The 10,927-nt window shown below is 44.1% G+C and overlaps 1 protein-coding gene across 1 annotated transcript; it reads right to left on the bottom strand.

The window, feature by feature from the left end:
- Positions 1-461: 461 nt before the first annotated feature.
- Positions 462-3,559, bottom strand: C2H11orf87 (chromosome 2 C11orf87 homolog). The gene is made up of 2 exons (XM_068264983.1): positions 3,510-3,559; positions 462-2,929 (listed from the first exon to the last, which is right to left on the bottom strand). Exon 2 carries the CDS (start codon positions 2,923-2,925, stop codon positions 2,326-2,328), a length of 600 nt encoding a protein of 199 aa, XP_068121084.1. The 5' UTR covers positions 2,926-2,929; positions 3,510-3,559; the 3' UTR covers positions 462-2,325.
- Between the last annotated feature and the right edge of the window lie 7,368 nt (positions 3,560-10,927).

The following is a 10,927-nucleotide window of genomic DNA, read 5'->3' on the forward strand; positions in this document are numbered from 1 at the left end:
GGGCACTTTAAGGCAAAGTGGGAGGTACAAAGTGCAGTAACCCATAGCAACCACCCATCCCATGTATGCCCTTGTGCACACTGATGGTTAGGTTACAGTGAATTAGTTGATATGGGAATCAACTCATTTTCACTGCTTTTTTTTAAATAAGGTATTAACAGCCCTATATGATGCAGGTGGGTGTGCAATCTGTACCATCTAAGCAGATATAGTGGGCTGCACACACAACCATATACCTATACTACTAGTGCAGGGTTACAGATGCTAATCAGACACAGGCGGTGCACACCCTCCAAGAATGCACCATGATGCCTCCCCAAGCTCTCTCCATAGACATACAATATATTCACCCTGCAGTGTATCTATCATCATCAGCACAAAGCAGCTAACGCGTCTGCCCTGATTTGCATACATGTATATGCATAGCGGCCGTAAAGCATCGAGAAGCGGCAACAGCAGGCTTAATATATAAAATTTATTCTTATAACAATAGAAGCTAATTCCATGCCACTGAATTGAGTTTGCCTGTCCGCCCACCCCCCTCAGTAGCAGTAAAACAAAAGCATACATTAAAGAGTGCATAGTACAGAGCTATGGTCGCCTCAGTATCAATAGGAGGTAATATAAGGGCACATTTTTTTTTTCAGTGTAACAATGAAAATTATATTCATCAATATCTCAGATTAGTCACTGTTTAAAAGGTCATTACACGTTTGCTATAAATGAGTGCTGTATGTGTCATTTTGCAATTTAATATTTTTTTTTTTTTAAATATGTTAATATTGTAGCCAGGTAAGAATTACAACTGGCAGTAAGCTCCAATGCAAGAATTTTTGTAACCATGGCAACAGTACACTGTGTATTCTGTTTGGAGTACTGTTGTCTTGAGTCTATCCACAAACTCCCACTTTGCAGGCAGGAGCAATCTGCTGCACATAGCAGAAGCCTTATTTGCTCCTATGTGCATGTGCACTAATCTATTAACCTGGCATTTTGCCAAGCAAAAAAAAACTGGCAACATCTGTTGAAACACAGGGAAAAAATGGCTGTGTTGTATATAGACACAAAAAAAGAAATTCATCCAGATGGAAACATTTTTAGCATGGCTCCTCTGTTATACAGAGAGCCAAACGCACAACATTTTTTTTCTTAGCAAAAGTGCAATTTCCTTTTAACTGTTGTTCAGGACTGTATATAACGAATCATTTATTTGTACAAAAAGACTGTATTCCCCGTGTACAACAAGTACAGTTCATAGACAGGAGTTAAGCAAACAGTACATTGTTAAATCAACACAGAGAAGAAAAGAAAAAGTAGAGAGAGGGAGAGAAAGAATGAGAGAAAGAGAGAGAGAGAAGTTATTATTACTACAGAGCTGAGAGCAGTACTAGACCGTGCAGTTCAGCACCACACACAGTGGACAGCTCCTCACTAGCCAGCAGTTCAGCATCAGCACCACACACAGTGGACAGCTCCTCACTAGCCAGCAGTTCAGCACCACACACAGTGGACAGCTTCTCACTAGCCAGCAGTTCAGCATCATCAGCACCACAAACGGTGGACAGCTCCTCAATAACCAGAAGGATTAAAAGCAAGGTGCAGCGTTTGAGATTACCTACCAATACTTGACTTAAAAGCTCCACAAGGCAAATGTTATGTCAGAAAATAAAAAGACCAATATTTTTTTTTTCTTAAATGAGACATTATTTGCTTTCTGTATGTTATTTTTTTTTGTTTTAAGTTGTTTGTTGTTTTATTGTTTTCCACTCTCCGTGAGAGACTCTCCCGTCCAGCAAGGTTAAGTCTCAAATATCCTTAATAAGACACAGTGCCCTATAGGTGATGCTAAAACAGGAATCCACTAGGACTTCCAAAGCATTTGCTGTCTTGTATCTTCTTTATAGTTTATTATTATTATTTTTTACGTGTTTGTTTGTTTTCATATATATATTATTTTTTGCTGTAGTTATGGTGGATTTATAAGATGACATGTAATATCATATATAGCTCATACTGAGAGATATTATTATCCTGGGTGACTCATATATACAGCAGGATGGGACTCCTCAGGCATATGGTATGGCATTCTGGTCACATTGTGCGCCTTCCCGATCCAGCAAAAGATTTATAAAGAAACAAAGACCATCCCTCCCTTTTTTGTTTAAATTGTAATCTTGAATGGAAACGCAATGTGGATTTGGTCATGCGCTTGGGTTGATGTTATTATTAGTATTATCGTTATTAGTGTTATTATTCTTTGAGTTGTTTTTTTTTTCCTGGACAGTGTCACCAATTATGTACAACACAGTGCTGGTGCCATCAAGATCATGACGTGACCACAGATTGCAGCAGGTCCTCCTTGGCATTGTCCAAAGATGATGCCTCTTGTTGAGGTTGCTCGGTCACCCTGCCGTCCTCATTAAGGGTGCTGTGCTCTCTTCTCTGGATATCTGGGGAGTTGTGGTCATCATCAGTGCCTCGGCCATTACTTTGTTGCCTGTTGCCCCTCTCATACAAATTACCTCTCTCTGCCTTGGGGCTGCAGTGATCCCGCTCGTATTCCTCTTGGGCTTTCTCAATTTTACGCTTTTTCATTTTGCTCTTGTGCATGTGGAAGGTGCTGAGGGACAGGACCACCAGGCAGAAGATCACGGTGGCCAAGACTATCAAGACCACAGTGGAGGAGAAGGCAGGAAACAGGGGTTCCACTTCAGTCACACAGCTGGTGGCGTTAGATGCAGAGGTCCTGTTGAGCAAGCAAGGTGGCATGGAGAGCCTCAACTGCTTAGCAATCCTGGCACTCATGGAGACGGCTGCTGATGGTGGGGCTGGCACACTTTGCCTTCCTCTCACACTGACCACCGAGTCTCTATAGATGGGGGGAACACTGCTAGAGCTGTAGATGGAAGTAATGATGATAGACATCAACCTGCAAACCAACAAAAGACGTGTGACTGATGGCGACCCAATTTATATATATAAATAAAAATCACAAATACATAACTGATAAACCCATTAAATTACTAGATCTAATCTCACCGCATATCGGAATCTTAGAACATCTCAGGGAATATTTGGGGACATTTTCTTGGACTTGAGCAGATCCACAGGCAACATTGTTGCCTAAAGGGGCTTTGATCTCATTACTGGGCTCTTCAGGGACTGCCGTGCAGATGCCAACTTGGGCTAAAGCTAGGAGAGGTTGCCAAAGCCCACTCTTCTGTTTTATAGGTACTCAGCCTTGCTGTATAGCCCATGCCTCCATCCCTGCAAACTTCACTGTACCCACTGCAGTAGCACAGGATGCATATGGATCAGAGGGACAGGTGACACTGTGACAAGGTTTAGGTATCTCTCGCCTGATCTGTGCCCTTGTCAGCTTGCTGCACCCATTATTGGGGTGGTTAGCTATGCCCTGGGTGCCCCTTGCGGCTGGGCTTGGATGAGGTGACCCTAATGGAAGAAGCTGTCTGAAAAAAGTCCGGGGTGGGTCTCCTCCGCTCCCTTACCTGCTGGTTGGTAGCTCGCTGCTGCGGCTCGCCGCTCTGCTCCTGGCTGCAGAAGGCACTGAATGAGCGGACGGGCGGCTGGCGGAGGAGGCGGCAGCCTATGGGCAGCCTGCGCTGTGCTGACGTCATCCTGCCACTGGCTCGCGCTCAGTGAGCTCCCGGAGCCTCGAGCCGCCGCCTGCAGCAAGATGTGACTCCCCACCGGTGGCCGGCTGGGCGAGGATCACCCCTCCCCTCCATGGGGCACGAAGGAGTTTGCAGCAGGGGAGTCAGTGGGCGCACAGCGGCATCGCTGGGCTTGGCTGGCAAGCGGCAGGCAGTGCGATCATTCCGCTTTATAATCAGAATCAGGCTTGTGGTGCGGACGGTGTAACCCTGCAGCCTGTATTCAGCTCTATATACCTTGTATTAACATTCATACCGGAGCTGCAACTCGACAGCTATCTATCCTGAATGTGCGTGCCCTGCAAGTCTTTCTAGTGCCGCGTTGCCGGGAGTCGTCACTGTTATTATTATACAGTGTTGCTGGGATAGTCACTGCTCTACAGTGTGGCTGGGATAGTCACTGCTCTACAGTGTGGCTGGGATAGTCACTGCTCTGCAGTGTTGCTGCTCTGCAGTGTTGCTAGGATAGTCACTACTTTGCAGTCTTTCTGGGATAGTCTTTGCTATTATGCAGTGTTGCTGGGATAGTCACTGCCGTGCACTGTTGATGAAGAAGACACCACTAGTATACAGTGTTTCTGGGATAGTCACTGCTTTTATGAAGTGTCGCCGGGATAGTCACTGCTCTGCAGTTTTTCTGGGATAGTCACTGCTGTTATGCAGTGTCTCTGGGATAGTCACTGCTCTGCAGTGTTTCTGGGATAGTCACTGCTGTTATGCAGTGTCTCTGGGATAGTCACTGCCATGCACTGTTGATGAAGAAGACACCACTAGTATACAGTGTTTATGGGATAGTCACTGCTGTTATGCAGTGTCTCTGGGAAAGTCACTGCTGTTATGCAGTGTCTCTGGGATAGTTACTGCTGTTATGCAGTGTCTCTGGGATAGTCACTGCTCTGCAGTGTTTCTGGGATAGTCACTGCTCTGCAGTGTTTCTGGGATAGTCACTGCTGGTATGCAGTGTCTCTGGGATAGTCACTGCCATGCACTGTTGATGAAGAAGACACCACTAGTATAAAGTGTTTCTGGGATAGTCACTGCTCTGCAGTGTTTCTGGGATAGTCACTGCTGCTATGCAGTGTCTCTGGGATAGTTACTGCTGTGCAGTGTTGATGGAGAAGACACCACTATTATATAGTGTTGCTGGGATAGTCAGTGTTGCTGGGATAGTCACTGCTCTTCTTCAGTGTGGCTGGGATAGTCACTGCTCTTCAGTGTGGCTGGGATGGTCACTGCTGCTATTATACAGTGTGGCTGGGATAGTCACTGCTCTGCAGTGTGGCTGGGATAGTCACTGCTCTGCAGTGTGGCTGGGATAGTCACTGCTCTGCAGTGTTGCTGGGGTAGTCACTGCTGCTAATTTATACACTGTTGCTGGGATAGTCACTGCTCTGCAGTGTTGCTGGGATAGTCACTGCTCTGCAGTGTTGCTGGGATAGTCACTGCTCTGCAGTGTTGCTGGGATAGTCACTGCTCTGCAGTGTTGCTTGGATAGTCACTGCTCTGCAGTGTTGCTGGGATAGTCACTGCTCTGCAGTGTTGCTGGGATAGTCACTGCTGCTATTATACAGTGTTGCTAGGATAGTCACTGCTTTGCAGTCTTTCTGGGATAGTCTTTGCTATTATGCAGTGTTGCTGGGATAGTCACGGCCCTGCACTATTGATGAAGAAGACACCACTTTTATACAGTGTTTCTGGGATAGTCACTGCTTTTATGCACCGTCTCTGGGAAAGTCGCTGCTCTGCAGTGTTTCTGGAATAGTCACTGCTGTTATGCAGGGTCTCTGGGATAGTCACTGCTCTGCAGTGTTTCTGGGATAGTCACTGCTGTTATGCAGTGTCTCTGGGATAGTCACTGCTCTGCAGTGTTTATGGGATAGTCACTGCTGTTATGCAGTGTCTCTGTGATAGTCACTGCCATGCACTGTTGATGAAGAAGACACCACTAGTATACAGTGTTTATGGGATAGTCACTGCTGTTGTGCAGTGTCTCTGGGAAAGTCACTGCTGTTATGCAGTGTCTCTGGGATAGTCACTGCTGTTATGCAGTGTCTCTGGGATAGTCACTGCTCTGCAGTGTTTCTGGGATAGTCACTGCTGTTAAGCAGTGTCTCTGTGATAGTCACTGCCATGCACTGTTGATGAAGAAGACACCACTAGTATACAGTGTTTATGGGATAGTCACTGCTGTTATGCAGTGTCTCTGGGAAAGTCACTGCTGTTATGCAGTGTCTCTAGAATAGTCACTGCTGTTATGCAGTGTCTCTGCGATAGTCACTGCTCTGCAGTGTTTCTGGGATAGTCACTGCTGTTATGCAGTGTCTCTGTGATAGTCACTGCCATGCACTGTTGATGAAGAAGACACCACTAGTATACAGTGTTTATGGGATAGTCACTGCTGTTATGCAGTGTCTCTGGGAAAGTCACTGCTGTTATGCAGTGTCTCTGGGATAGTCACTGCTGTTATGCAGTGTCTCTGGGATAGTCACTGCTCTGCAGTGTTTCTGGGATAGTCACTGCTGTTATGCAGTGTCTCTGGGATAGTTACTGCTCTGTAGTGTTGATGGAGACGACACCACTAGTATACAGTGTTTATGGGATAGTCACTGCTCTGCAGTGTCTCTGGGATAGTTACTGCTGTGCAGTGTTGACGGAGACGACACCACTATTATATAGTGTTGCTGGGATAGTCACTGCTGTGCAGTGTTGATGGAGAAGACACCAATATTATATAGTGTTGCTGGCATAGTCAGTGTACCGCAGGTTGCACAATTAGTCTGATCAGTGATTAGTGTGATTAGTGTACATGGGTAACATGATGGTTACACTGATAATGTGCATTGTAACATTAGTGTAGCACATTACCATAGTAGCGATCACATTACTAATGTACCGCAGGCCATGCTAATTGTGCAACATGGGGTACACTGCTGGAAGTAGTAAAGCTAATATTGCTGTGTGCTACCTCCTCTACATAATCCCTTAACAGCTCCCACTGTTACTTCCATAACAGTAATATCACCATGCACTGCCTGTGCACAGCAATATTATCGCTGCTTTGTGCATCGGAACAGTCTAAAAAAAACCTTGGGACAGAAAACCACCAGTTTTACTGACCTCCCCTTCCCATAGTGATCATCGGCTCTTCTGATACTAAAGCTCGTCTCCACTAAGTCCAGATGCCTGCAGCTTTATTACTAGCACACACGCTTTGGCAGCCTGTGAGAACATGCATTCAGAATCAGAATCTTCTTTGGTCATTTTCGGTCACATGACTTAAAGTGCAGTAAAGATGCTGGTGGGAGATATGATAGAGCAAAGGATAGTAAAGCCAGGATGCATTGAAGTGGATCCGAGATAAACTTTTACTCATTGCATAATTGTGTTCAGTGGCGTAGCTAAAGAGCTGTGGGCCCTGATAAAAGTTTTACAATGGGGCCCCCCAAGCACTCTATACATAACAATTGATACGGCGCACCAAAACCTGCCAATGGCAACTACAGTGTCAGAGGTGCAAGAAGGGGATGGGTAGCAGTTTGTTAATGATTACCACTATTCAAAGTATCTATAGAAGTAATTATTATGAGCACAGGACCAATAGAGAGCTAATACTGAAGTTGAAGGAGGGCCCTTTCAGGCCCCTCTGGCCCAAGGGCCCCGATGCGGTCGCAACCTCTGCAACCCCTATTGCTACGCCCCTGATTGTGTTCCTTTCATATAGTTTATAGGGCATTCCTAAAACCAAATACTTTTTTTGTTTTGTTTTAGTACTCTCATTCCCTATAAACTAAACAAGCCTTGCCCACAGCTCCTTTTGTGCCTTGGCACTGTAGCAAGGGCTTATGGGAGCTCAGTCTGGGTAGGAGGAGGTTACTAGCCATTGATTTCAGAGGCAGAGGGGAGGAGGGAGGAGGAGAGGGGACTGAATGTACACAAAGGCAAGCTGATAGCGTCTCCAGCCCTCAGCCTGTGACAATGTGACAAACAGAACATGGCTGCCCTCATTGTATCACAGAAGTAAATAATCATATTCTGTTGAAGCTGTTTGCAGCTACATTTGCTGTGTAAACTATCTAAACTTTAGATAAGATATATAGACAAGTTACTTGTTATAGTTAGTTTTTCATCTCGGATCCGCTTTAAGGAGAACTGTGACTGTTAGGGAGCATGATTATTAGGGATGGTCAGAAATGTCAATTTCCGATTCCAACTAATTTATAATTTCCTGTTTTTACAGAATCAGACCCGGAAATACCTGGTAGTATTGGACCAATCAGAGAATGCAAAACTTTACAGCAGAAATTGGACAACCACAGAAATGTTAAACCATTCACAAGACTTGGAAAAACTCATTTATATCCAAGTCTTGTGATTGGTCTAAAATTACCGCAGAAATCCATTCGGACGGATTTTCCAATTTCCGAGTGACAACTACCAGATCGGAAAGCCAATTTCCGATCAGAAACTCACAAATCAGCATTCGGCCAGAATTTTCCCACCATCCCTAATGTCTTCAATACTATGTACACATTATCAACTTCTGTTGCCTGAAACAACCTTTACCAGTTGATTTCAGTGGAGGTTTTGGAACAAACATCATGCACAAAGATTATTGCTCTTCTGAAATGGCACCTGACTAATGTTATGGAAATTTCAGGATGCAGAGAATACTTAGAGTGGCTCTTCAAATGTATCTTTGACTGGTCAATACAATCATTCCAAGACGTTTGTGAGTAGTTGTTATTTCTTTACACTTCCTATTTCCCAGAAATACTACACTATTGTGCTCTTTTTGTCTCCTTTTACTTACTGGTATCTTCTGAGCAGTGGTGGGCCAACATTTCGCATATACGAAATTTTGCATCGAAATTCGCATTTAGCATCGTAATCGTAATGTGACATTTCAAGGAAAATCGTAAATAATTTCGCATGTAATAGTAATATTTCATAATTTTGCGTAATTTTCGTGCAATTTTGAGAAATGTTGTGCCGACTTTGGCGGTTAATAGCAAAGCCCCCATACTTGCTATTGCTACCGAAATTGATACTTATGTTAAGGAGAATAGTGGGTACAAGTAAAAAAAAGAATTTTTCAAAAGACCTTGTAGTTTTTGAGAAAATCAATTTTAAATATGCAAAGAAAATGGGTTCTAAACTCATTTTTTTTGTTTAAAAAGCATTTTTTCTTTGCTTATTTAAAATCGATTTTCTCAAAAACTACAAGGTCTTTTTGGAAAATTCTTTTTTTTGACTTGTACCCACTATTCTCCTTAAAGAGACTCTGTAACAAATTTTTCAGTCTTAGTTCTTCTAGCCTATAGGTTCCTATGGCTGTTCTAATCTGCTCTGGCTTACTGCAGTCTTTCCTAATTGTACTGTCTCTGTAATAAATCAATGTATCTTTCCTCTGTCCTGTTTGTCGGGCTAAAGCTTGATTGTGTGGAATGTGCAGGGCTGCTTGTGATTGGATAGAAGTGATACACACCCTCTGCAGGCCCCCTGCACACTCTGAATGACTCACACACTATGCTTAGCTGAGCCTATTACAAGCTGGTTAGTTTGTTTGTAAACACTGCCTAAAACTGATCATTACAAGCCAGGATTGCAGCAGAGAGTGGCAGAAACAGCACAGAGGGGCACAGGAGAAAATAATGAATAGAATGGTATGCTTTTTAGTGTAGGAATATTAGAGTACAGATTCTCTTTAACATACCATTCATGGGGGCTTTGCTATTCACTGCCAAAGATGGGACGAAATTACGTGAAAATTAAGCAAACTTTTAGGTGAAATTACGAATCACTACAAGAAATCAATTGAATTTACAAACCGTAATTACATATAAGCGTAAATGCGAAAATGTACGTGAAATTGTGCGGAATCGTAATTAGATGATTACTATCATCACTGCTCATGGGTTTCCAAACCAGAAATTCATCTACTGGATCTCCAAGGAACAGTCTCTGGATCCTCCAAAGACTTCTCACCAGGGGCGTAACTAGAGGGGAGCAGCGCCTGCAATAGCAGGGGGGGGCCCAGAGCAGTTTTAGGACCCTAACTACTAACCTTCCTTTCCTCTGATACAGAGGACTGTACTTCACATCAGGTGTTTTTGTGGCTACACTTGTTATGGGTGTGAAGATCATGAGGACAATCCACACAATTCCCATAAGGAACTCAACCCTCAGCGGATGCTTATCCAACGATATCCATTTATTGAAGTGTTACAAAAAGTATACACAGCATATCACTACCAGCACAACGTTGTGCTGGTAGTGATATGCTGTGTATACTTTTTGTAACACTTCAATAAATGGATATCGTTGGATAAGCATCCGCTGAGGGTTGAGTTCCTTATGGGAATTGTGTGGATTGACTGGATTTTAGGAGGATTGGTGACCCTTCCTGCCATAGGAACTCCCCATGATATAAATTACTGCCTGAAGCCCGCAGACACCCCTGTGCATATTGTTGACTAAGATCATGAGGACCCCTGTATGACGGGCCCCAAGGTCGTGAAGGGCACCAAGGGAAGGTGTGTGAACATTGAGAGGGCATCACAGTTTTGCTGGAGGGTCCCATGAATTGTAGTTATGTCACAGCTTCCCACTTCTTCCTCCAGGCCAGCACTGTATGCAGGGACTCCCTGGAACAGCACGGAGCCGCTTGTGCTCAACTTTTTCCACTGAGCCCGATCAGCTCCATGCTACTGTGAAGGCCAGAGGCACCCTGTGCAGTACAGATGCGAGCTTTCACAGACCCAGTGCTGGAGCAAAGGTGCAGAGGTAGATGGGGGAAGCCTCTGGATTATGCAGTGGCTTCCCTTTACTGAGTTAAGTACCCATTTAGGGCACTTTTCCCCTTCAGGTTTCTCTTAAAAATTATCAGCTGCAAAAAGTTCTGTTTGTAAATACTCTCATGAGCTGACTGTCTGGCTGTCGTTTTCGATTAGGTCAAGATTACAGATGGTCAATAAGAGGGTAACGCTTTCAGTTTGCATGCAAATGTAATGCAAATTGTATACAGTTTGGAACTGGGCCAGTAGAAATCAGCTCCGTTAAATCCACTTTAAAGGACAACTGAAGTGAGAGGAATATGGACGCTGCCATATTTATTTCCTCTTAAGCAATACCAGTTGCCTGGCTATTCTGCTGATCCTCTGCCTCTAATACTTTCAGCCATAGACCCTGAACAAGCATGCAGCAGATCTGATGTTTCTTTCATTATTGTTAGATCTGACTGGATTAGGTGCATG

The sequence above is a fragment of the Hyperolius riggenbachi genome, chromosome 2, assembly GCF_040937935.1.
Source record: "Hyperolius riggenbachi isolate aHypRig1 chromosome 2, aHypRig1.pri, whole genome shotgun sequence".
In the NCBI taxonomy this organism is placed as follows: Eukaryota; Metazoa; Chordata; class Amphibia; order Anura; family Hyperoliidae; genus Hyperolius; species Hyperolius riggenbachi.